The sequence below is a fragment of the Prunus dulcis genome, chromosome 8 (assembly GCF_902201215.1).
Source record: "Prunus dulcis chromosome 8, ALMONDv2, whole genome shotgun sequence".
NCBI lineage: Eukaryota > Viridiplantae > Streptophyta > Magnoliopsida > Rosales > Rosaceae > Prunus > Prunus dulcis.
In genome coordinates, this window is record NC_047657.1 from 17398555 (window position 1) to 17425637 (window position 27083).

Below are 27083 nucleotides of genomic sequence, written 5' to 3' on the forward strand. Positions count from 1 at the left end.
ATCAATGGAGGTAGATTGGCTTATGGATTAAAAATTAATAATCCTAGGTTCAATATATAATCGGGATTAATCTCTTTTTAAGTACTTTTGGTTCTGAGAATCCTTCCTGTAAAGTCGCAGTGGCTCGTTTGTATTTGTAATTTTGTAAGCGCCAAGTGCCAAGTGCCAACGACTCCTTAGTCGCGCGCGAAAACTTGATTTTAAAATAATAAACAAGTACCGAGAAAACGCACGTGCTGATCTGTGCAACCTAGGAGGATTTCCCGCGACTAATTTAATTAAGTAATTAATTTAATTCAATGCCCTAATGGACCAAATTGCATTGGACGGTCCTGATCTATAGACAGTATTTATAATATGCATATTCGAGGGTCAGGATCTAAGGAGTTACGACGCGTTTGCATCATGAACGGCCTTTTGAAAGTAGGGCCCACTGTACTAACTGTTTGTCTGCTGAAAGTGGGGCGCTTTCTGTAGCGACACGTTGGATTGGATGTCAAAGTCAAAAACACTTTCTCGTTATTGGAAGTTATTACGATTTCGATTTTTTATTTTATAACTTTGATATAATTCAGTTTCAAGCCTTAAGGTTTGTGATAATATCATAAACACCCCCTATTTTTAGAAACATCACAGGCCGACCATTTTGTGTTCATACATAGTAATATAGTATACATTCCCACGTCAATTATATGATTGTTGTAAGGTTGTCACACATGTTAGAACAAAATAAATAAATTTGTGAAATATTATGGGAGCAGTAAGAATTGGGGGAGAGATCAAAATGAGGTGGTCATATATTTACCAACGTATATCATTTTCAAACTGTTTTTTTAATTAATTATTTTATAATAAGAATATACGATATTTGTACAACATGACGAACGTTATAATCAAAAGTGGCATATTAAGTTTTTAATTATTGGGATTTAAAACAATCATGAAAATGAGACCTCTATTTACATTGACATGAAAATATTGTCACACATTTTTCTTTAGATTAGAGTTCTTTATTTTTTAACATAAGCGTTATCGGATATAAGATAATAATCAAACTTGAAATTTAGTCAAAGATAAATACTCTTAATTATTTAAAGTACACGTGACTTACGGAAATTTTCTTCTTAACAAATTTCATATATTTGGATTCAAAGATAATTGAACAAGCTCATATTATTTGTAAAAAAAACATGAATTTTCTTATTAAAGTAAATAATGAAATTGAATTGCGAAATTTAGTTTATTGCGCGCCACGTGCAAACTGAAAAACCATGTATGGCGCGTTATGACATTATCTAAAACTCAGGGTGGTTTCTGATATTCTTTGAATTTCGATTTCTACCCGAGTTATTATTATTTTGTTGTTGGAAGAGATGTTATCATGTTCAATACTTCTTAACTTCCTTTTCTTTCTTCTCTTGTCTTTCTTCTCTTGCTAAAAAAAAACTTCTCCTTTTTATACAACCCCATTCTAAATTTAACAACTCTCCCTCTCTCCCCAATCTGAAGAACAACAACATCTTTCAAACCCAAAGACAGGTACCAATATTTCTCAAATCACAGCCTGATTTTTTTATTTTTTTAAATTTTAAATTCATGTGTTTCATGGTATTTAATTTCCTCATGCAGTTACCATCTCAATTATTCTCTTTATATTCTGTTTCGGTTACAAATCCATGAAGGCATTCACAAATTTTGAAATATCAAAAGTCATAAATGGTGATTTTGCACCTTTATTATCTGCATTATTGTGCTTATAGCAGAAGCTTTTAATTCATGGTTTTTTGCTTCTCATTGTATTGATATTTTTTCAGGGTCATCTCCATTATATGCATTGTTAAAGTTCAAAACTTTCATGGAAATAGTGAAGTTTGCATGACAAAGGACATCAATTTGTTGATTGTCTGAGCAAACTGAATGAATTTGCGATCTGGGTTTTTGTAAAATCGAGGATCAAACACATTTAAGGAGAAATCCATTTCAGATTTTTTTGTCATTTGCAATCTGGGCATCCTTATTGTTGGTTGGTATGTTAAAGAAGTGGTAGGAAGTAGTGAAATGGGTTAAAATGGATGGAAAAGAAGATGGTGAAGCATACGAAGAGCAGGCTTCCTCGCCTATTCAGGTTTTGCAGGAGATATCCGAGGAGGCATTTAAAATGGCAGGGGAGACACTGCAAAACATGTACTCGGGTAATTCGAGCATGCCGCCATTGGCACCAGGGCATAGACGCTCCCAAAGTGAAGTTGTAACTACGAGACACCGGCGCAGTAACAGCTTGCAGAAATTGAAATGTCAAATGCAGAAGGCTTTTAAATGGGGTAGCAATTCGCGGGGGGATTTGCGATTGGCTTTCAATCCTGAGGTTTTGGCAAACCAAAAACGCCAATGGTATCAGCTTCACTCCAGATCAAAGGTGTTTTTCTGTAATTCTTGCTGCCTGGAATCCCACTTAAAAAGTTATATTCTTTATCAATTTATCTTGTGCCTAATGAACTAAAATTTATGATGATTCCATTCTAGGACCGTATAAAATTGTCGGAGCCAGATTCACTGTTTGAGCATTTTATTATCGCGGGGCTTCATCCTGATGTTAACCTTGAGACTGTGGAGGGTGCATTTTTCAAGAGAAGGAAATGGGAGATGGATATGATAAACTCTGGAATAGTAGACCTTACATTGCTACAGCAGCGGGGACCTCCAATCCCAACATTAGAACCTCAGGTTGACTGCATAACTGCACTTGTTTCAACAGTAATTATGAATATGTTTTCAACACTATCTTTTTAACATTCGGATATGATTTTAGTCGTATTTTCGGACAATGCAATCTGTCCTGATGAGTTTTCCTTGTAGATACAAATAATTTTGAAGTTCCTCAATAGAAATACATTGGATCTTAGTTCATAAAGGAGAAAAAGAAAGAGACTTTGGATCCATTATCTAAAATTTCGGAAGATTTTTACTTACTGCATAAGTAGGCAGTCATTTGTGGTTGTCTTCTGGCATGTGATGATAATATACTTATTTTCCAAATGTTTACTGGATCCACAGATACTTTTTAAATATCCTCCTGGGAAGCGGCTAGCAATGCGTTTGAAAGATTTAGCTGCCTTTTGTTTTCCTGGAGGGGTTAAGGTTTGATATTACTCATTTTCCATGATGCTAAGTTCACTCATTAAACTTATATTCATTTAACACTTTGTTGTATTGATGTAATTCTAAATGATTCTCTTGAGTGGATTTTCATGATACAGGCACGGTTAATGGAGAAGACTCCTTCACTAAGTGATTTGAATCAAGTTGTTTATGGACAGGTGCACACCAAATCATGTATCTTGTACTCTGTGACATATTTATTTCTCACCCCTTCAAAAACCTCCTATTTTTTCCCATCTATCTAATACAACTTCTTGTTTGTTGGATAATTTGCATCTGTAACAATCTTTTGCAGTAGTGGGTTCTGTATAACAAATCAACATGTGAAGAAAACTAGCGATTTTAACCTTTTCATCGTATTCTTGTTATATTTCTTCATCTACCTTTTCCTATTTGCACAAACAAAAACAAGTGAGAAAAAGAAGAAGAATACAAAGCATAACAGGTATTGAACAATGAAAAGTTAGGTGCCACATAATTATCTTTTTCTTTGTTCTTCCTTGCTCATACCAGAACCTGCGTCTAAACTGTTAGGAAGTGAGACACAATGTATATTAAGCTAACACCCTTTTCCACGTGCAGTCCATACTGCGCCTGGATAGGCAAACATACATGTAGATAGAGAAACATAGGTGCATCCCCAACCTGCACGTTGCAAACTAATAAATAAGTGGGGAACATGGACATGAGGTTTAGAACACGGGACCTCTGGGAGATAAAGCTCTGATATTTGATACCACCATTGAACCTTAAAAGCTTAAACTATTAGGGAATGAGCCAACAATGTATATCAAGTTAAGATGATCTTTGAAGCCCTCCTCTTTTTCATCAAGTTAGCCTACTGAAACTCTTTCTCAAATATTTAGGTCGGTACCTTGCCTTTTTCGACAGTCCCAATGGAATTTACTTTTCAGAGTGGAAGCAAAGATAGCAACAATGTTTGGGACTTGATTGATTTCAAACATTTATTTTTAACTAAACAAAACTGATCTTGTTTCTGGAATAGGTCCTAACTTTTATCAATCAGATATATCCTCGTGAAAAAGTGTGAGTCATATCCATTAGAGTTTTTGCATTTGACTTGCCACTTCATGTTTTATCTCATTATTTTTTGATTAACTAATGCTATATTAACTTATAAATCTTTAACACAGATAGCACTCTAATTAGTTGATATTCTCTTCAGGAGCATTTAGGCAAAGATGATTTAGCATTTATTTTCTCACTCAAGGTATCTTATGTCTTTATTTGTTGTCCCTTTTGAAGATTTATGCTACCTTCTTGCTTTCGCAGTGTGCTATTTACATATGTTTGTAGCACACATGGTTTCTGAAAGTCATCTTTGTGCCCTTTGATCAGGTGGCAGACAATGCAACACTTTATGGTATTTGCCTACATGTGTCAGAAATTGTTCAGAGGCCTCCTGCTATCTTAGGCATCTCATCCCCTCATCCTCATTCATCTGGAGGACTCTTCCGTTTTTTGGTTTCTGCACCTCGATGCTACTGTGTGCTATCCAGAGTTCCTTCTTTTGAGTTACATTACGAGATGCTCAATAGGTAATGCGATGGAATTTTAATTTCTCTATAACCTGTAAATATGGTATAGACATTTCAAATTCATTTTTTATCCTCACAAAATCAATCGCTGTATTTTACTTGGATGCAGTATCATTCAAGAGGAGCGTCTGAATCGAATAACACAATTTGCTAGTGAAATATCCCTCCATGATTATGTTCCTACATTGCCCAAAGTACATGATGAAATGAATGATCATGATGATTCCCTTCATAAGGAGTCATTTTATGATTGGATGGACTCTGCAATACCTGTTGACAGTGCACTAGCCCTTACGGCTGCGGGTGCAGGAATTAGATCGGATGATGAGACTCCACCTTCTTCACTCAAGATATGGGAACCTCAGTCCCCTGAAAGTGTTACTGCTAGTGAGAGTTCAGATTTTAGTCAAGTACGGTATTTAGACAAGGATGGTAGAAAAGATTCACAATGTTCTGATGACTATGGTTTTGAGGCCATAGAAACTCACTCGGAGACTTCAGAAAGAATATATGGAAGCTATGGAAATGGCCACACTTCTCCAGAGGTTGGGCCATCTTTCTCCTCCAGGAATCGCACATTGGAGAGTCTTGGGAGTTCTGAATATCTATTTAGGTGGTAAATATATTGTTATCTTACTATTTGGTTTATCATTTTGTGCTTAAGACATAAATTAATTGATTGTTTTCAGAAATGGCCATACTTCTCCAGAGGTTGGGACATCATTTTCCTCCAGGAGTCGCACATTGGAACGTCTTGGGAGTTCTGAATCTCTATTCAGGTGGTAAATATATGGTTATCTTAATTGTCCTTTTATTCTTAAGACATAAATTAGTAGTTTTTCTTTTACCCGTTGCTCTGTTGGTATATATGATGTTACATGGGATTCAGTAGTTCTTGAAACATTTCTGCTACTCTTATGCGGTCATTTGGATATACCCATTTATAATTTCTCTCTCAATTCTTTATGGCATGTCAAATAACTTAATGATTCCCATTTGTCTAAGTACAACTTCAATAATCTATTATTATCTTTGGCAGTCCAGCTAGAAGCATGGTATCAGAGGATGATGACGATGACCTTTTCTCAAATTGTGAGAAAGAGTTTGGTGATGAATTGATAATGGAATGGGCTAGGGTGAGTTTATCAATTTTTATCAATATCTTCGATGTTTACACAACTTTTTTTTTCTTTCTATGTAAGTGATATTTTGAATTCCATATGACAGTTATTTTTGTATAAACTCTCTATGATAGGAGAATAAGAACGATTTGCTACAGATTGTTTGTGGTTTTCATGCTCTGCCTCTTCCCCAACCAGGAAGTGAACTAGCTTTTCAACCTCTTGAACATCTACAGGCTATTGAGTATAGGCGACCTCCAGTTACTGCCCTTGGTTTTGATGAAAAAAGTTTAGATTCATTTGAAGATCCTGGGGTATTTGATTAATTACTCATTGTTCTTAGGCCACTCTCTCTCTCACTCTCTCTCTCTCACTCTCTCTCTCTCTCTCTCTCTCTCACACACACACACACACACACATATTTTAGCATTTTATAATATTCACTCAACATTACTTCACTTGGTTAAAGGTCAATGCTAAATTGGCTGCTGCTGAGGAAGCTTTTGCACTATCACTATGGACGACTGCTACAATTTGCCGAGTTCTCTCCCTTGAAAGCGTAAGCTCAATTGTTTTGCTCAAGTCCATGTTAAATTTGTTTTATTATATGGTTCAGATTTTTTTTCTTCTTCTGTAGTAACTAATATATCATCATGTCACGTAATGAGTTTCTATTCTTTCCTATGTGATCAATGTTTTCTCAATATAAGTTTCACAGGAGGAAAATAACACAGCCGGTGAAAATTTGTTTATAAGGCCAGAAATCCCCAAAGATCTAACATAGAAAAAGAATAACTGGACAACCTGTAACTGTATTGATGTGAGCCCTCCATCTGGTAGGATTTTTATCATTTTCAAATTTGAATGGAAACAAGGAAAGCTACAAGGACTGTACAACAATTCTTGCTCCTGTGACCTTTGTAACACAAAGTAAAAGTGCCGTATAAAGCCAAAACCTTCGAGGAAACACCACAACTCTAAAGACAGCCCAACTTTGTGGACAATTATCATCTTCGTATGGCCATCTGAGTTAAGTCAATTGAGTGAGACTAAAAGCAACAATGGTACCACCACTGAAAATGACGTGCATGCTTTAGCTTATCTCATTTTCATGTGATTTACCTCTTAATAAGTTGGTAGATAAGGTACTTAGATACAGAAACAATATGGAGAACTTGTTAGCATAGTTCTTTTGGAAATGCTTGGTACATGATCTTAAGCCTTCACATTTTGACCTAACAGTATCTTTGAAAGTGGGCTGATGTTTGTGGTCAAGAATGTACCCGCTTTTGCCCCAGCAAAAAGAAAGTTTATTTTGTCCCCCCAGTAAATCTTGTTGTCTACTTTTGTTAATTCATAACTGGTGTTTTTTTCCAGATTTTAGCGTTGGTTGCGGGTGTATTACTAGAAAAACAAGTGGTAGTAGTGTGTCCGAATCTGGTGAGTTAATCTTTGTATTGGAATTACTTTGTCAATCCTGAGAGCAATTATTTTCTTCTTCAAATTTTGACCATTTGACACTTCACTAATGCAGGGTGTGCTATCAGCTACAGTGTTATCTCTCATTCCCATGATTCGTCCATTTCAATGGCAGAGTTTAATGCTTCCTGTAAGCTCGATATTATTAGAGTTCTGCATCTACTTTAATTGGTTTATATATGCGAGTTTATGTGTACTTTAACTAAACTTGGGAAGTCTGAGTTCTTAAATATTTAATGAGAAAACTGTTCTGGGGTTTTATCGTAAATAAAGTTTGTTAGTTTTAAACCCCTTCAACAATACTGAATTTCCACCAATGAGGATTACATGCATAAACGATGGTGCTTTGTTCAGTATACATAAATGTTTCCTAATATATTGACTTCACTCTTGGATTTGTCCTGTCCTTGTATCACACACACACACACACACACACACACACACACACACTGTTCTTCTTTGATAATATTGTTTCGTCTCGGATGGTCGTTTACCAAGTATTCTATAGGTGCACTAGTACTTCATTATGGACATCATATTTTCTTAACTTTCTTCAATATTCTTCAGGTTCTACCAGGGAAAATGCTTGATTTTCTTGACGCCCCAGTTCCGTTTATTGTGAGTTTCATTCCATATTAATCGTCGTACTTATATCTTTTGTTATGTGTATTCCATTGCATTTTGTTGTATGGCTAGTTAAGTTTAAGGCTTGATTAAACTCAGTTGATTGCTTTGATTGAATATTTACCAAACCAGAATTCTAAAGGGGATGCCAAAGCGAAATGCATAATATTGCTTTGCTTGGAATTCTATTTTGTTCCTAGATTATATATAGGAAATACTAACTTACTTCTAGAAAGTTCATGTCACTCTAAGTTCGAACTTGAATTTCAGGGGTTGAAAGAAAATGGTACCATTGTTTCCAGTTTAATTTCTTTTTTGCTCTTATCATTTTGCAGATCGGGATACAACAAATTCCTGCAGATCTAAAGAGGAAAGCATGGGATCCTGTTCAAGTTAATGTGCAAAAGGATCAGGTTTCTTATTTTAACTTTTTTCCGCTAACTTTTTTCCTCTGTCAAATATAGATGATCTCTAAAACACAATGGAAAGATTTTGTTTTTGAATTTTTGCATGCTTGAGAATCACACAATTGAAATTGATCATTCTAGAACTTCTGAAATTTTGAAATTTGTTGCAGTTTTATAGGTTTCCTTTTGGACTAAGAATGTCTTTTTGTCTTTGGGTCGAGGACTACCAATGTATGCGCTTCAAATTGTCTTTTTTATTTTATATTTTGTAAGGATGAAAAAACATAAAAATTTCCGTGGTCTTCCACCTTGTATCTCTTGCGAACTACGGAATGCTCAGTTTTCCTTGCAACTACTTTGATGGAATTATGATGTATTTTATAGTTTTCAATAATTACCCAAAAATTTGCAAACTAAGAATAATAAGTATCCTTGCCGTTACTTTATTGCTCATGCAGGTGAAAATGTGTCATTTGCCAACACTTCCAAGACATAAAGATCTAGCCTCTGAACTAGGGCCCATCCATGCTAGACTGTCACGTGAAGGTTCATTTGCTAAAAAGCATCCTGTATATAGGTGCAACGAAGTGCAGGTTTACTGTCATACTTGCATGCTTACTGCTTCTGCTCGTGATTCTGATGGATTTACACTAACAAAGAGTGATGTTGCAAACTTCACTCTCATACTTGCATGCCTACTGCTTATGCTCGTTACTCGTATTATGGAAAAATATTTTAGAATCTATAATTAAAGGCCTGGGGTCATCCCATAGCTAACGAGTCCAAAGCAAGTTTTTAAGTTTTCAATAATATGGTTATGATACTTTTCTAAGCAGTTTCACTCTTTTATGTTTCAGGTCGAAGCTGCAGGTCAGTTTTTAGACGTCATGAAGAACTACTTGGAGTCACTTTGTTCTGAGCTAAGGTCTTACACAATAACGAGTGTACAATCAAACAATGACAGGGTAGAGAAATTAATGCCATAGTTTCTATATTCCTCCAAATCTTCAATAATATATAACTGTAAGTAGCTAAATATCACAGAAGACCTGGCTTATTATACTTTTTTGACATGTAAATTTTTTCCTGTCTATTCAGGTTTCTTTACTTCTTAAAGATAGCTTCATTGATTCCTTTCCTAGCAAGGACCGGTCATTTATCAAGGTAACCTGCAATTCTTTCTAAATGTCTCATGCATATTTCATTACATTTACTTATCTATTTAAGTTAAGTTGTTGTTGAAAGCGGTTATTTTATCACCTTTCTATTATTTCATCTGCAACTTTCGGCTTCTACAGTTGTTTGTAGACACACAAATGTTCACTGTTCTATCGGACTCTCGCCTGTCAAGCTTTGAGAATGGTGACCCCTAAGTTAAACCTTTTACAAGTTTAAGTGCATCGTTGTAAGATTCCAAGTTGGAACTCAAAGATTTTCTCAAGGGTAATGGCTTCTGCAACAGTTGACGAATCACAAGGCACAACTAATTCAGAGTGAAGGGGCGGAATGGCTTATGGTCCTTTTGGTGATGGCCTGTCCAGGAATTTGCCAACCTAATATGGTTTGGGGGCCACGTCACTATCTCTTGCAAACTGCTGGCTAAAGCCTGCGGCAAATACTTTGTAACATAAGTTATAGTCAAAATTGAAAAATCCCCACACCACCATCTATTGTAGTGCACACACTAAAGGATCATAATCCCAATTATTTTATAGGATTTTATGTTGGATCTATAAGAAACTTCCATCTCGTTCAAAATCTTGTAAATGTCAATAGACAAAACATAGTATTACGAGACTCTTTTTTCTGATCAAATATGTTTTAGCCGCTGATGCTTAACTTGTTATTGCCATAGGTAAATGTGAATTGCATCGAAATACATTTCCCTTATTTTGAGGGCAGAATAATCTCGATTATTTTCAATGAATTGCGAGGCTGAGCATAAACCAAAAACCTGATTTCAGTAACTGTAAACACAATTGTAATATAGCACATACCCTTGTATTATTTGTTTTACATGCAAACACAGTTTCAACCCCCAAAAGAAAAATGTTTCCACTAAACCTGCTCTTCATTTTGATCACATATACATTGCCAGTCTAATTTCTGCGGGCAATGTGGCATCGACCGCATTTCTGTTACATTTACATTGTCATTTGATGCAGTGGCTAATGTCATCGGTTAATTCTTGCATAAGCACTGTACAGAAGTGAGGTGTTATGCAAGGGCTGCCTCAAAGTAGCCTCTGGTTTCTGAGGGCAATGTGGCATCGACCGCATTTCTGTTACATTTACATTGTCATTTGATGCAGTGGCTAATGTCATCAGTTAATTCTTGCATAAGCACTGTACAGAAGTAAGGTATTATGCAAGGGCTGCCTCAAAGTAGCCTCTGGTTTCTGCCCTGTTACAGCAATTGCGTTTTCTAGCAATGGCAACATTAATCAAATCATTTCTCTTCATCCTCGGAGTCCGATTTTGCAAAAACTGTTTCGGGCTGGGTTTGTGCATAAGCTGGAGCAATGTACTTTGGATCTTTTGCTGCAACATCCGCAAACTTCAGTATGGCTTCTCTGGGATCTTCCTCCATCCAAGTCTCCTTGATCATGCCCCCTTGCTGAGACGGGACTCAAAGGATGAGTATCTTTTCTACAGTTGCATTAAATTTGGAAAGAAAAGATAAATAATCAATGGAGAAATAACCATTACCTTCATAAGGTACTGGGTCAATAAGCTTCCTTTACTTGCGCCTACTCGTCCACCAAAGCCTGGGCCTGTCATGGGAAGTTCAGGCTTATGGGATTTCAGTGGGTCCTTCAATGTTTTCTCTCGCTCACGCTTACGGCTTGGCTGATCTCTAAATAAAGGTAGAGCATGAGGGTTGTGAATCACTGGTTTTGCCTCAAAATCGTCAATAGATTTTTTCCTTGGAGCACGTGCAACACAAACAAGAGCTCCTTTTTCACTAAGGGTTGGATCATATAACACATGAGTTCCTCCTTGGCTTTTATCTCCTGCTGTTGCAAAGATCTTCACAAACAAAGGCATGTGAGACTTTTCATTTTTTACTTTTGGAATAGAAGGCATGTAATTATGAGTATACTTTCATTCTTCATTTATTGTGCATGCATGCGTATGAATGTGTTCAGTGATTCTCAATAGATCAACAAGTGCTTCAGAAAAATGATAGATTAAACAAGCATGTTATTATTGAGAGTTTACCTGATTGAGTTTTGGGTGCCAAGCACACTGTACAACACTACAGGTGGGGGATATCCCAACTTTTGAAACAAGTTGAAGTTTTGCTCGATCGAAGAAGCATAGCAAACCTCCAGTAGTGCTCTCCCTTTCAACAGATGTTCCAGTCAAGAAGAGTTGCTCATCAGGACTAAATGCTATATTAGTTTGGGCATAGTTGTTTGGGAGATCATCAAACACCTTAAGAGGATCCTTCATCTGACGCAAATCCCAAACCTGGTACACATGTAAATTAGAAGGGAAACACACAACAGAAAGAAAAAAAAAATTCTGACTTAGTCTGATAATAAACAGCAGTATACTCCTTACTCATGTAATTCATTACCTTCAATGAACCATCAAGGCTTCTTGATAGTAAGATTCTCCCATCCACAGAAAACTTAAGTGCAGTAATATCATCTGAATGACTGTTTTGAACATGTATATCTGGCCTGCTTCCCCATCCAGGCTTAAGGTTCCATATCTGTCAGAATGATACATGTTATGTGAGAAGAGGCTGATGGAAATAGCGTTAAGTACAATAACATCATAAATCTATCTATCCAACCAATGCAAACTTCCATTTTGGGGTGGGTGAGACCTAGTGAGCTTTTTTAGTGCTAAGCCCATTTGAAGTAAGAGAGATTCAGCCAATACCTGTATAGAACCATCTCCTATACCACCTGCAATGCGTTTTCCATCACGATCCCAGGCACAAGTGGTGACCGGAATTCTTCCAGGCCTCGCAAGTTTTGGCTTGATTACCTGTTCATTGAGGTATTGCATCATTTAGTTTAAAGCATCAAGTTCGGTAATATACCTTCTCATTAATTTAAAAAAAAAGTAAAACAGCGTATCCACAGTAGAAATCATTCTAAAAGGCAAAGTAGCATTATCGGATCCAGGATCAATAATCCAATTTACTATTACATAAAGCACTTGCAAATTCTGCAGAGAACTAAAACCACTTGGCTAGTCACATAGTTATGCAAGACAAACGAAACCAATATTATACAAAAACATATCTTTAAGCAAGACCCAAAACAATATCGAACCTGTTTCTGAGTTTTGAAGTCATTGACATCCCAAATACGCAGTGATCCATCCTCGGATGATGTCAAAATGGTGTCTTTAGTTCTAGGGTGCCACTCTCCACAAGTCAATCCAGAAATGTGGCCCTTGGTATTCTTGAGATCACGAATATACATGTCCCCTTTTACAAACTCTCCCAAAGTAAGCCCATCGCGGTCATAAATCTGAAAATTTCACACAAAGACGAAAATGGTATAGGAAATGCAAATGTCCATTACGCCCCAATATCATATACTCAAAACCAAAATCAAAGAAAGCAAAAAATAATAACAAAATTCACACAAGAAGATGTTGATTAAGAGCACCTTCGCTTGAGCTGAGCCTGTAACACAGAGAAAACGATCGGCTGTTGGACTCCAGCTTATGGTACGAACTTGATGACCTTCAGATGGTTCGAGCTGCCTAAAAGATTGCAACTTTGAATTCATTCCTTGGAAATCGTACATTCGCACAGAATAGTCATAGCTACCGGAAACAACTCTAGACCCAGTGTGATCGACGGCGAGGGCCGAAACGACCTTGGTATGGCCCTTCAGCACAATCTCATTGCTTAGCGGAATCCGATACCTATTCTCCAATTTTGAATCCGAAGCAGAATCCGAATCCGAATCGTCCATGTTGGACCCCACCGGCGGCCTCGGCGGTCCAATCATCTCGCCATCGTCGTCGTCACTGTCGGCAATCTCAGATTGTGGCGGCGGAGGCGGCGGTCCAATCATGACATCGCCATCCCCATCCTCATCGTCTGCAGGGCTAGGTTCAGGATTAGGGTTAGGTTTAGGGTTTTTGGGGGCGCGAAGGGAGGTGAGCCAGGTTTGGGAGGAGGAGGAGAGAGAAGGGAGGTCGTTGGTTTTGGTGGAGGAGGGTTTTTCTAGAGGATTGTTAACGGAACGACGAGTCGTGTTGTGAATGGCTTCGAGAGAGGTTTGAGTCTTGGATTGCTTGCCAAACGTGAGAGGAAATTCAGCTCTGATTCCGTCGTATATCTCTGCCTCGTCGTCCGCCATTGGAATGTGTCTCTCTGCACTGTGCTTCTTCTCCTTCTTTTATCGATGTCCAAAACGTCGGCGTGTCTGGTGTTTTCCGACGGAGACTGGTTTATACGTGTTCAAGCTCTACCGCTATGAATTTTAAGATTTCGTTGCTGTTTGCAACTTTGCCGCGAGAGAAAGAAATAGCTGGTGGGTTGGGTTGGCCCAATTACTGTCCCATTTTGGACTGAGCCCAATTTTTGAAATTTTATTTGGACACCCAGCCTAAATTTATGGTATTCCAATCCCATATAAATTCTTTCACATGTGACAACTTCCATATAATTTCTCTCTTCATAATTCCAACGGTCCTATAATTTAGATTATTGATTGTACTTAAAAATAAAATAAAAATTCAAAGTCCTAACTACGATGTTTTGGAATTTTCGACCCAAAAAAAATGATGTTTAGGAATTACAAGTCTTCTGTGTTCCACAGCTGCTAGACCTTTCACAGTTGCTGCCACTCAATGGAAGCCTTATTTTTTTTTTTTTATCTTATATGGCCAAGTGAAGTCACACCCTCCCTCAACACGAGAGCAATTTATTTTACCTTCTTTTTTTTTTCTTCAGCAAAAGTTAGTACCATCATTTTCATCTTTGCCATTTCAAAGACTCAAAAATAAATCACAGAAAAGTGTAGCAGTTTTTCGACAATCCAAATCTCAAATCGTACCATTCAACTTCAGTACATCAAACTCAAAGCCTAGTATTACCAGCATAATCTGTAGATAACCTAAGCATTGTACTAACTACAAGCATACAAATTCAATAGACGAAGGAACTTTTCTTTTGAGGTACTGCATAGCGTGATCCCTTACCTCCTCTTCCTCATCGACTACTTCAACTCCTCTGTCAATTCCACTAGGATACCTTTCAACAGGGTACTCAAAGAGCTGGACTGGATCAATAATAATTTTCTCCGGGGCAACAAGACTCTTTATTAAGTACAGGACATGTTTAACAGCAGATTCACGACCACGATACCCTATTATTTCCACAACCTTGAGGCAATGATGGGGGCATGCAGAAGCTTTCTTTACTTTTCCCACGCCTCCTTTGGGGTCACTGTAATCCAACTGCACCGAGGAAACAATTTAGTCTACTCCCAACAAGAACCAGACGGACCATCAAAAGTCTATTAGAATGTTTCATCAGCATCTTTGCAAAATTTAACCCTTTTTGTTTTCTGTTTATACTTTTCAATCTTCACAATTGGCAATGGAGATAATAGGAGATGAACAAAATCAACCTAAGTGCACAAACATCTAATATACCATATTTTACCATGTAATCCACCTGAGCACTACAAATACATACCTTCACCGCAAGTCTCTGCAAGCAAGGAAATGCCTTCAAGAAATAGGTTAAATGATGAAGAGCCCAACGATGATCTGCTTCAACTATTAATTCCAAATGCTTGAGATTTTCAGAAATAGGAAATGCACGTTTCTGATTGTAGTACTGAAAAACAAAATTGAAAAAGAAGAGTAACGAACTACATAATCCAAACAGAAGAAAAGAAAACCAACACATCAGAACTACATGCATATACTAACCACTTCACAAATATCCAGCATGAGAGTCTCCAGCTGAGGAAGACAGCATGAAAGTTGGGTAAAGGGAAGATCTATAGATGTAGGGTCGGCAGAAATGGATACCTCAACAAGAAAAGGTACATTACTGAGAACCAGGTTTATCTCCTGCCCTTTATAAATAAATGAAACCAGGTTTGCGTCACAAATCTCAATGCTTTTAAGGTGCAAGCAATGCTCTCCCACTAAATACTTCAATGCAACCGATGAACCACCAACTCTTACATTAACCAAACTCTTGGTACGATGCACTGCTAATCTTTCAAGACCTGGACAGTTTGACAATAAGTATTCAAGAACGTCATCAGTCACATCAACACTTCTGAAATGAAGAACTTTGAGAAACTTAAATCCAATGTCGTATCCACAAGAGTGTAGGTTTGGAGTGTAAGGATACAAGTGCTCTTTCCCGAGACCTAACGGTTTGCCGGGAAACATATACAAATTTTCGGCAGCAACACCTCGATTTAAAAAGAAATCCAGCTCAAGTATTTCAACACCCTTTTTCATTGCAAATTGAATCCATTTATCAATGGAACTTGTAAACTGACCATCAAGTCCAAAGCAAGCCCTGAATTGTTTGATTGGGCCTCTGTGCTGTTCCACAACATGATCCACCCAATTGACATATCTACAGCTTTCCAGGTGTTGCAACTTTGTCCCGCTGTGACGGAAGCGGAGCCTATTTCTATGAAGATGAAAGTTAACATCAAAGTTCAGAGTCATAGTAGACATCCACACACACTGCCATCGCCTTGAAAGGGCACTAGTAGCTGCTGCTTCCTTCAGCGGCAAGAGCGACAATATGCTAACGAGAATTTCATCTGGCATCCCGCTGATGAGATCCGCCAAGCTGTTCTCACCATTATTTTTCTCTATCTTTCCCAAGTTCAGTTTCTCATTTTTTTGGCCCGTGTCTGTCTCCCAATTTGTACTCACTCTTATTTCTCAATTTCCTTCCCAAGTGCTCTGCCTCTCCTTCCCAAGCTGTACTCATGCTTCTAATAGGTAAATCCGACCAAAAAGAAGAAAACAAATCATAAAAATAGTAAGGGCTGAGAGATACTATTAAATGTATGTTAAAAAAATCATAACCAAAATAACCATTGTAACAATAAGAAAACAAAATCAAAGTCCACATTCATATCAGGCCAAGAAAAGAGAGGACGCAAATTTATGCGCAAGTTAGATAAGTGGTAAAGAAGAACGACGCAATAGTAAACCAATTTAGATATGAGAGATAATAAAAAGTATTTAGGAAAGGTGCAATCGTTATAATGGTTTGACAACTGGGAAATAAAAAATAAGCAATTCTCAAACCAACTGGATATCCAGGAAATAAAAAGGTACAATCTTTCAAGTGTAGAAGTAAGTGTTTACCTCTTCTTGGACAAGTTGAGAGGTTGGGCACACCATGTTCTTTTTCTCCTTCTTTCCCAAGTACACCTCATATTTCTAATAGGTGTATCAGCCCCAAAGCAAACATAAAACAGAACATAAACAGAGTAAGAACTGAGTAGGGCTGTTAGTCGGTTTGAAACTGTTAATATTTCGCCAACATAGATTGGATTGTGTATTTTGCATCCAATGCAATGAGGTGAGAATCGAAACCAATGACAGTGTATGTTTACCTTGTCTTGGACAAACTCTGAGGATGAGCTTGCTCTTCCCTTCATCAAATCTGACATGCTTTAGGGTTTTTTTGGTTGGTCATGTGAAAGTAAACTGCATTCGAGATTCCTGAACTGGATCAGTTTCTCCAGTGTTAAAGGTTGAGACAGGTTATTTACCCAAAAACAAAAAGAAAAAACGAGGCAACAGGTTACAGGAAAAAATCAGGTAGACTGGAGAGATTTTATTAAAGTCTGTGTGGCATAAGACCTCTTAAGAAGTCATGTTGGGTTATTGAGGTTTACTTTATAAATCCAAGAATAATATTGGCTAAAGTTAATATATGAAGAGTTCAGTGCTTTTGGTCTGAGAATGGTTTTTTATTTCACTGTGAAATGTCAATTACATATGTCGAAGCTCTACCAACTTGAATCTTTGATTTCTTTGTTTACTAAATTGTCCGCAGTATTATTGGGGAAGGAAAATAACAACATCTACTGGAAATCAGAAGAAAAGAACCACTTAAATCAGTAGAAAGTAGCTACTATTGCTTTAGATGACGATTATCCATATTTTGCGGCGGTTTTATATCTTTTGCACCGGTTTCTTAGGCATTAGTGACGACTTTTGAGCACATTATATGGAGTGCATCTTTAGCTACATTTCTTCCCGTTGCTAACCGCGGCTATTTATTTTTTAGCAACGGCTGAGAAAACCGCGGCTAAAAGTTTAAAAGTTGGTTTGACTTCCTTGCGCCCTCTGTTTAAAGAGGTTTTTTTTTTCGCCACACACAATGTAACTTAGGAATGGCCTTTGATTCCATTTGTTAAAAGTTTCCCTCAAGTTATTTCCTAGTGTTATGATGAAAATATTGTGCACATATGAAACACTTGGCATGATCTCTCAAACATCTCTCATCTCCCTCACCCACTGTGCACAACAAAACAAATGATAAAGCAAACTTCACAACACATCTGCTTTGCTCTATGACTTGCATGGTAGAATGCTTCTTGGCTGCTGAAAAATTAACTTGATCTGCTCCAGTGCCTAATTCACAAATACCCCAAAGTCAGAAAAACTCCACACACAAAATTCATGCATCTGTGTGAACAAAACACCAGATAAGCAAGAACATAGAAGATGCTAGAATAGACACTTTCAGCTCATCTTAAGACTCATGCAACAAATAAGCATATAAAGAAGGGGGCTTCTGAAATCAAAATAATTACAGGATATGAAGAATTTTAAGAGTAAGCCAAAACTGGAGTCTTGAAACACCCTCTGCTTTCCAAAAACTAGAATTTAGGGTTTGAAATACAAGAGCAAAGAATTACATCCAATAGGGGAAAACTTTTTAAAAACACGAAATTGCAGACCTTGCAGCTTTTGGTGTTGTGGAACAAGAAATGGAGAGGATGGCCGTACTCTTTTCTTCACTGAAGCGTCTCCTACTACTCTGACACGGGTCACGTGGCGGATACGGCGTCGCAGAAGGCGTCGGGACCAATTTAGGGTTAGGGATTTGGTTCTGGTCGAATAGGTTTTGGGATTTTGTGAAGAAAGAAAAATTAGGGATTTCAGCAACTACTAATAATTCGATAAAAAAACTGATTTGGGCCTTCGCGGCTAGCCCAATTCCTGACGTTCTGGAGTTTCCAATTCATCTCAAACCCAATTATTTCCTAAGTCCACTGCCGGGCCCACATATCCAAAATTTTATCATACGTGTCTATTACCTACATGTCATTGCTAGGAATAGACGTGACCTCCTAAATCTGAACCACCTCGTATCTTGGATGCTTACATATAAATGGTTTTTTTATTGTCGGCAGAAAATCTATTTGGTTTGATAGCAATTATGTAGTCAATGTCAAAGTCAAAGCCCCACAATGGTCAATTCATCCACAATGCATAAAATATTAAAAATTAAATGAACGGTGACATAGACTTTGGCATGTATTAAGCAGCCTCAATGTAAGCTAGCCTATAAACATATTAATTTATAAATTAATTCAATCATTACATGAAATGAAAGTGGCCAACAGACCCTAGTTGCTTGGGTTTGAGCGCATCATAAAAAGAATGCGACCAAGGTCATTTTATGTCTGACTTTGACCTCGTTTTTAATACCCTAAGTCCTAAATCCTAAACCCTACATGGGTGGGTTCGATGAATCTGTTGTACGGTAGTTCTTAAAAAGTGTGGGTTTTATTTCAAAAGACTTCAGTCATATTAATAGTGGAACTATGTATTATATATAATATTTTATTTAATCAAGTTTTTAATGTGAGATTTATATTCTTCAACACCTCGTTTAAAACAAAATATGTGAGCGAACCCAAGACCATATACATCTATGAATTGTGATCGTAACACGTCTGTTTGTATATCAAGTTGACTTGAGGCGAAATAAAAAATGAAATAAATTACAATCAATATGGAAAATCTGGTGAACTCATACCAACACATTTTCCTCTTGTTCAAAAATTGATGGCGCTTGTGTTTGGAATAGGTGGCCGCCGATTTGGCAAGTTAGCAATTGATATAAACTCGATGAATGCAATACATATATAGTTGGTATTGTAATTAGCTGGTCCATGTAAAAGTCAAACCCCCACATGATGAATTTCACTCTCTTTGGCATGAACGGTGAAGGGGGCCAGCGACAATGCGTGTGATACGTGAAAATGTAATGAATGGTGATGATATCATCCATGATGTCTGAAACTGATCATGACATATATCATGCACGATTTCTTTCTATAAATTATCCAGGAAAGTTGCCAACAAAAGCCAAAACCTTTTTCTCTTGCTTTTTGTTTTCCCATGATTTGCTATCTTCTTTATTAAGTTTGGAACTTGGATAAAAAAGACTTGGGTTTTTAATTTGTAGCTCTAGCTCGCTCTTGCTGGTTCTTCTACAATGGAGATAAGTTATGATCTTGAGAAAGCTGGTCACAGTTTCAAAAACTCTTCCTTTTGGACTGACAATGGCGCAGGAGTTTTCTCATCATCTTCACGTGGAGAGGATGATGAGGAAGCTCTCAAGTGGGCTGCTCTTCAGAGACTTCCAACTTTCCAGCGCTTGAAGAAAGGTTTGATCTCTACATCCGAAGGCCGTGCCGACGAAGTTGATGTGAGCCGTCTTCAAGTACAAGAAAGGAAGAATTTGATTGAGAGGTTGGTTGGAGTAGCTGAAGAGGATCATGAGAACTTCTTGTTGAGGCTCAAGAACCGCATTGATAGGTAAGAATTTAGAATTAATCTCAACTCTACATATTGTTCTTTTTCTCGAATTTTCTCTTATTTATAGTAATGGGTTTGTTTTACTTGGAATGTATCTCAGAGTTGGAATTAGTCTTCCTACAATTGAAGTTAGATTTGAGCATTTAAAAATTGCAGCTGAAGCTTATGTAGGAGGCAGAGCTCTGCCTACAGTCTTTAACTACTGTGTTAATTTAGTGGAGGTAATGATTAACCACTAGAGTTCAGTTTGTGTATTGCATATATAATCTTGGTGTTAATACATTCTAACATAACTATTTGTTTCTGGGTTCCAAAGGGTTTGTTGAACTCCTTCCGTATTCTTCCTAGCAAGAAGCAACACTTGACTATCCTTAAAGATGTCAGTGGGATCATCAAGCCTTGCAGGTGAGAAAGTTGCAGACTATGTCTTATATATATTTGTTGGAGTTTGTGTGGCCTAATACTCACTTGGTTCATGTGTTTGCTCAGAATGACACTGCTTTTGGGCCCTCCGAGTTCCGGAAAGACCACACTGTTGTTGGCTTTGGCGGGAGAGCTTGACCGGGATCTTAAGGTTACACAAAATGAAATGGGGCCTTAAGATTTTTTATTTTAGCTTTAGTCTAAAGGTATTACTCTTGGATTATGTTACTAATTAGTCAAAATTCTTGTGCAGTTTTCTGGACGTGTGACCTACAATGGTCATGACATGCATGAGTTTGTGCCTCAGAGGAGTGCTGTCTATATCAGTCAACATGATGTTCATATGGGAGAGATGACAGTCGGAGAAACGTTGGCTTTTTCTGCAAGATGCCAAGGGGTTGGAGCTCGTTATGGTTCGTTTACAGGACTTCTTTTTATTGAACTTTCAAAATCAGACCAAAGACTATAACAGGAAAAGATGATTGAGGTTTTTTTTCCTTCTGAATTTTGACAGATATCCTAGCAGAGATAAGTAGAAGAGAGAAAGAAGCGAATATTAAACCAGATGCAGACTTGGATATCTACATGAAGGTGAGAATATCTACTTAAGAGGTCTGTAAACTACAACTATATTATGGACACCATTTTTCTTGGATGATTAGTTAATTTTAAGTTGTTTTTTGTTATTATAGGCAGTGGCATCAGAAAGCCAGAGGGCACAAGTGGTGACAGATTATATTCTAAAGGTAGAGCATCATATTTGTTTTTGCCATAACAAAAGGACTTTCGAAAATTACCCTTGCACTATTTCTCTTTATTGATCAATGATCCTATTTGATTTTCAGATCCTGGGACTGGATGTCTGTGCAGATACCTTGGTAGGGGATCAACTAATTAGGGGCATCTCTGGAGGACAAAAGAAGCGAGTCACAACAGGTAAACAAAGTCTTGTTCTTGCATTAAAGCACATGCATTGTAAATTTAAGTGGAAAATCTTTGACAAATGAATTATATATAGGTGAAATGTTGGTTGGACCTGCTAAGGCATTATTCATGGACGAAATATCTACTGGTTTGGATAGTTCAACTACATATCAAATTGTGAATTCGATCAAGCAATATGTTCATATTCTCAAGGGGACTGCATTCATCTCACTGCTGCAGCCAGCACCTGAGACTTATGAACTATTTGATGACATTGTTCTCCTTTCTGATGGTCAAATTGTGTACCAAGGTCCTCGTGAACAAGTTCTTGAATTTTTTGAATCCATGGGCTTTAGATGTCCTGAGAGGAAAGGTGTGGCCGACTTCCTGCAAGAAGTAGGTCCTTATGTTGCTTTGTTTTGATCTTGTGAAAATAATGAAAATGAGCATCACACATGGAGTCTCACATAAAATATGTTGTAGGTGACGTCAAGGAAAGATCAGGAGCAATATTGGGCAAGCAAAGATGAGCCTTACAAGTTCATCACAGTAGAGGAATTTGTTGAGGCATTCAACTCATTCCCTGTTGGACGCAAACTTGCAGATGAACTTGCAACTCCATTTGACAAGACAAAGAGCCATCCAGCTGCATTAACAACAAAAAAGTATGGTGTTCGAGAAACAGAACTATTGAAAGCTTGCTTTGCAAGGGAATTCTTGCTTATGAAGAGGAACTCATTTGTCTACCTTTTCAAGCTTACCCAAGTGAGTTTTAATTTTACTTAAGCTTCTACTATAACCATTGTTTTGTCTTGTGCTCCTGGGTTTGATTTTGATTTTTGATTTTCCTTATTTTTAGCTCTCAATCTTGGCTCTAATTACAATGACACTGTTCCTACGGACTGAGATGCATCGTGATTCAGTAAGTAACGGAGGAATTTATGCTGGTGCTTTGTTCTTCTCTATGGTTTCTGTTATGTTTAATGGAATGGCAGAGCTTTCTATGACAATTGCCAAGCTTCCTGTTTTTTATAAGCAAAGAAAACTACTCTTCTTTCCACCATGGGCATATGCCCTTCCCGCATGGATCCTCAAGATCCCTATCACTTGTCTTGAAGTAGCTGTTTGGGTATTTATTACCTACTATGTCATTGGATATGATCCAAATGTTGAAAGGTAAAACAACTAGCAAAAGTTACCACTTTATGGCTAACATTTGTTTTCATGTTTTTTCCATAAAAAAAAATAATGAATATTCATGCACATGATGCAGGTTGTTTAAGCAGTACCTTCTACTCTTACTCGTTAATCAGATGGCTTCTGCGTTGTTCCGATTCATTGCTGGAGTTGGTAGAAGCTTGACTATCGCGAACACATTTGGATCATTTGCTTTGGTCATGCTTTTTGCTTTGGGTGGCTTTGTCTTGTCAAGAGGTATACAACAAGTAAAGAAACTTCATGTTACATTGCTTAATTGGTATGCAATGGTGTTTATTTTCTTTTGATTGTTTCCACAGAGGATATAAAGAAATGGTGGATATGGGGCTATTGGATATCACCTTTGATGTACGGGCAGAATGCAATAGTAGTCAATGAGTTCCTTGGAAAGAGTTGGAGTCATGTAATCCTTTGATTTGCCTTTTTCAAACATTTTAGCTTGTGTCTCTTATTCATAGTCTAATTACTTTTTCCTCTTGAAGGTTCTTCCAAACTCAACCGAACCGTTAGGAGTTGCTGTTCTGAAGTCCCGCGGATTCTTCACTCATCCATCTTGGTATTGGATTGGCGTGGGAGCATTGGCTGGATACATGCTTATATTCAATATTTTTTTCACTTTGGCTCTCACTTATCTAAAGCGTGGGTACCTTCACCTTATCTTATGTGCACTAAATCTTACAAGTGAGACTTTAACTCATAAGATATAAAACATTGTGCAGCATTTGACAAGCCACAGGCTGTTAGATTGGAAGACTCTAGCTCATCTCCTCAAATTAGCCAAGGTGATATTTCTCATAAGTAATGTTTGTGTATGTCTGCTTTGAGTGAAATATGATTAATATTTTTCTCTTTTTGGTGAAAATAAAATGTTATGGACGTACAGAGAACGGAAATGGAAGTATATCTTCCAGGTCCTCATCTGCAAGGACAGAAACTACTGCTGACACTAACCCTAACAAGAAAAGAGGAATGGTTCTTCCGTTTGAACCATATTCTATCACCTTTGATGAAATCACGTACTCTGTGGACATGCCACAGGTGATTTATATATGCAACCAGAGTTTAAGTGTTTGACTTCTGGCAAATCTGGTGCAAGTCCAACATTGTAAGACTTTTTTTTAATTCGGACTTGCAGGAAATGAAGAATCAAGGTGTTCCAGAGGATAAATTGGTGCTCCTCAGGCGTGTAAGTGGTGCTTTCAGGCCGGGTGTTCTGACAGCTCTGATGGGAGTGAGTGGTGCTGGTAAAACCACGCTAATGGATGTACTTGCTGGCAGAAAAACTGGTGGTTATATTGAGGGAAAAATCACAATCTCTGGGCACCCAAAGAAGCAAGAATCATTTGCACGGATTTCTGGATATTGTGAGCAGAATGACATACATTCTCCTCATGTTACTGTCTACGAGTCCTTGATGTATTCAGCGTGGTTGCGATTACCTGCAGGAATCAATTCAGAAACTAGGAAGGTTGGTATTTTAAGTTACAAACTATAGTTTTTAAGCTTAATTTTGATTCTTATGAAATTTTGCTGTTGTGAACTAGTTGAGTTGATTGAAAGTTTGGTCCACTTTCCAATCCAAGTTACCATTCATGTTCAACTTTCACATATTTAGAGTGAGCTATTCTATAGCTTTCCCTGCTGTTGATCCAGACATTCCCATCAAGTTTATGAGCATTGTTAAGTTCAACAAGTATTCTTTCTTTTTGTTAAAAGATTATCAACCAAGATTGGACTACTTGTACATATGGATGATTTTGTGTAAAAGTTCACTAAAGCTGGGTTGTTAGAAAAATAAGTTTGTAAGTCAACCACCTGCCTCATCAAGTTTCATAAAATGAACATGATTGCAGATGTTCGTTGAGGAAGTGATGGGACTTGTGGAGCTGAATCCATTGAGACAAGCACTAGTCGGGTTGCCTGGTGCGAATGGTCTCTCAACAGAGCAGCGGAAGAGACTGACCATTGCAGTTGAACTCGTGGCTAACCCCTCCATAATATTCATGGATGAACCAACTTCAGGCTTAGATGCAAGAGCTGCTGCTATTGTTATGAGAACAGTTAGGAACACTGTGGATACTGGAAGAACAGTTGTCTGCACCATCCATCAACCAAGCATTGACATATTTGATGCTTTTGATGAGGTGAAAATTCTTCATAGATCAAAAGATTTTGGACATAGAACTCTACTTCATTGATCTGTTCTACATGAGTATGATTATTTAACATGTCATTGCAGCTATTCCTGCTGAAGAAAGGAGGACAAGAGCTATATGTAGGGCCCCTTGGCCGTCATTCTTGCCACCTAATCAAGTACTTTGAGGTATGATGAATCAAGAAATTTCGAGCATGGATATATCTGTATATTTTCTTTAAAGGTTTTGCTAATATGTCTATTTGTCTATGAAGGGAATTGAGAACGTCAGTAAAATCAAGGATGGTTATAATCCAGCAACCTGGATGTTGGAAGTCACCAGTTCAGCAAAAGAAATAGCTTTGGGGATTGATTTTGCTGATGTGTATAAAAAATCAGAAATTTACAGGTTTGGTTTTATATTGGAAAGAACCTCTCTCTTCCTAAGCAAGACTTGTTGGTGAAAACATACTTATCCATGGCATGTCTTTCAGGAGAAACAAAGCACTTATTGAAGAACTGAGCACCCCGGCTTCTGGTTCTGAGGACCTCTATTTCCCTACTAAATACTCTCAGCCATTTTTAACCCAATGCGTAGCTTGCTTATGGAAACAACATTGGTCATATTGGCGCAATCCACCATACACTGCCATAAGGTTGATCTATACAACCTTCATAGCCTTGATGTTTGGGACAATGTTCTGGAACCTTGGCTCCAAAACGTAAGTTACAATGCAGAACAAAAGGACAGATATATATTCTTACCAATATATTTTCTTCCAAATGTGATTTTGAAAATTTTGAATCCAGGACAAAACAACGGGATCTCTTCAATGCAATTGGTTCTATGTATGCTGCTGTTCTCTTTCTTGGTATTAAAAATTCTACAACAGTGCAGCCAGTCGTAGATGTGGAAAGAACAGTCTTCTATAGAGAACGAGCTGCCGGAATGTATTCTGCCTTGGCATATGCCTTTGCACAGGTGACTGATCATATATTCTACTTACATAATATTTTAGGTTTCACTGAGATTACTTGTATTATTTATCTTATGCCATTTCCGTATCTTGTTGCAGGTTACAATTGAGATCCCTTATGTTTTTGCACAAGCAGTTATCTATAGTGTCATAGTTTATGCAATGATTGGGTTTGAGTGGACTTTGGCTAAATTCTTGTGGTACCTGTTCTTCATGTATTTCACATTTTTGTACTTCACCTACTATGGCATGATGGGTGTGGCCTTGACGCCGAACCAACACGTTGCTGCTATAAGTGCCAGTGCATTTTATGCAATATGGAATGTCTTCTCAGGGTTCGTCGTTCCCCGAACCGTAAGTGTTGCTTACCCTCAACTTGTAGTGCATGTTTTTTGTGTGCACAGAATCTGTCTTCATGTCTTATTTTCTCATCCTGTAATTTTGATTCATGTTCATTTGGCCAACTACAGAGGATTCCTATATGGTGGAGATGGTACTATTGGGCATGTCCAATGGCTTGGACCTTGTATGGACTGGCTGCGTCACAGTTTGGAGATATACAGGACAAGCTTGAGACTGGTGAAACGGTGGAAGAATTTATGCGGAATTACTTCGGTTTCAAGCAAGAATTTATAGGAGTGGTGGCTGCGGTGGTGGTTGGATTCACTCTACTCTTTGCACTTATCTTTGCCTTGTCCATCAAGATGTTGAATTTCCAAAGGCGATGAATTTTTGTTTCAACAGGATTGTCTGGGGATGGCTAACATGTCAACAACTTGTTCATCATCTAGGAATTTCTTAGATCTTGTGTGTTGCAGTTTTAATTGTATAATTGGACAAGCTGCTCATGAGATACAAAATTTATAAATAATGATATGATTCGTTTACAAGTTTCGAATTTTCGAGGGCCAATCACTCCACAAGCAGGCCAAAAGTTGGCACCAACCATTATCCTTTTTGCCTCTATCATGTGAAGCCTAACAACTGACACAACTATATTCGTGAAGGCCATGCTAAGTTGATTGTAGAAGATATAAAGCTCAAACTTTTGTAGATATAACAGTATATTATTATTTGTCGCCTGCTAAATTTCATGTAGTATTAGCCTGAAAAATAAATGTTGGCTGGAAAGCAGAAGGAGAAATGCTTTAATCAGCAGAAAGCAGCCAGTTTTAGAGTTTAAAATGACGGTTTAAGAGATTTCGCAACGATTTTATGGATTTTGTGGCGAATATCAGACTTTTCGTG

The 27083-nt window shown here is 37.6% G+C and overlaps 4 protein-coding genes and 1 long non-coding RNA gene across 11 annotated transcripts; 2 read left to right on the top strand and 3 right to left on the bottom strand.

Annotated features, from left to right (window-relative positions):
* The first annotated feature begins 1418 nt into the window (after nt 1–1418).
* LOC117636568 lies at nt 1419–10203 on the top strand. Of its 6 annotated transcripts, none has more exons than XM_034371125.1 (20): nt 1419–1539; nt 1815–2416; nt 2524–2724; nt 3055–3138; nt 3258–3317; nt 4346–4390; nt 4519–4718; nt 4828–5331; nt 5408–5497; nt 5758–5854; nt 5974–6153; nt 6309–6398; nt 7217–7279; nt 7374–7448; nt 7886–7936; nt 8278–8355; nt 8808–8942; nt 9207–9314; nt 9448–9513; nt 9648–10203. In XM_034371125.1, exons 2-20 carry the CDS (start codon nt 2069–2071, stop codon nt 9720–9722), a joined length of 2550 nt encoding a protein of 849 aa, XP_034227016.1. In that variant the 5' UTR covers nt 1419–1539; nt 1815–2068; the 3' UTR covers nt 9723–10203. The 6 variants fall into 6 exon arrangements, 5 of the variants coding, with proteins under 5 accessions (XP_034227016.1, XP_034227018.1, XP_034227019.1 ...); XM_034371127.1 differs by having other exon boundaries at nt 9207–9274; XR_004587087.1 differs by lacking the exon at nt 9648–10203 and having other exon boundaries at nt 8808–8926.
* An 88-nt stretch (nt 10204–10291) lies between these two features.
* LOC117636569 (WD repeat-containing protein 70) lies at nt 10292–13812 on the bottom strand. Of its 2 annotated transcripts, XR_004587088.1 has the most exons (8): nt 12983–13812; nt 12641–12841; nt 12243–12350; nt 11932–12069; nt 11571–11822; nt 11058–11378; nt 10728–10965; nt 10292–10630 (listed from the first exon to the last, which is right to left on the bottom strand). XR_004587088.1 is itself a non-coding variant. In XM_034371131.1 (7 exons), the coding sequence occupies exons 1-7, from the start codon at nt 13682–13684 to the stop codon at nt 10798–10800; spliced, it is 1890 nt and encodes a 629-aa protein (XP_034227022.1). In that variant the 5' UTR covers nt 13685–13812; the 3' UTR covers nt 10292–10797. The 2 variants fall into 2 exon arrangements, 1 of the variants encoding a protein (XP_034227022.1); XM_034371131.1 differs by having other exon boundaries at nt 10292–10965.
* Nucleotides 13813–14372: 560 nt separating this feature from the next.
* LOC117638640 (putative F-box/LRR-repeat protein At3g58880) lies at nt 14373–16990 on the bottom strand. Its single transcript, XM_034373735.1, has 6 exons — nt 16934–16990; nt 16683–16757; nt 15267–16223; nt 15028–15171; nt 14529–14786; nt 14373–14432 (listed from the first exon to the last, which is right to left on the bottom strand). The coding sequence occupies exons 1-6, from the start codon at nt 16988–16990 to the stop codon at nt 14373–14375; spliced, it is 1551 nt and encodes a 516-aa protein (XP_034229626.1).
* A 715-nt stretch (nt 16991–17705) lies between these two features.
* LOC117638193 lies at nt 17706–18401 on the bottom strand. The gene is made up of 2 exons (XR_004587278.1): nt 18290–18401; nt 17706–17960 (listed from the first exon to the last, which is right to left on the bottom strand). It is a non-coding gene; the product is annotated as an uncharacterized LOC117638193 (long non-coding RNA).
* A 1435-nt stretch (nt 18402–19836) lies between these two features.
* Nucleotides 19837–26563, top strand: LOC117636471 (pleiotropic drug resistance protein 1-like). Its single transcript, XM_034370978.1, has 24 exons — nt 19837–20159; nt 20260–20380; nt 20476–20564; nt 20649–20733; nt 20836–20995; nt 21097–21173; nt 21275–21328; nt 21428–21518; nt 21601–21902; nt 21990–22271; nt 22366–22682; nt 22780–22940; nt 23024–23127; nt 23207–23363; nt 23444–23506; nt 23608–23762; nt 23860–24192; nt 24578–24868; nt 24964–25047; nt 25134–25267; nt 25353–25580; nt 25669–25840; nt 25935–26189; nt 26306–26563. Exons 1-24 carry the CDS (start codon nt 19837–19839, stop codon nt 26561–26563), a joined length of 4296 nt encoding a protein of 1431 aa, XP_034226869.1.
* Nucleotides 26564–27083: the final 520 nt, after the last annotated feature.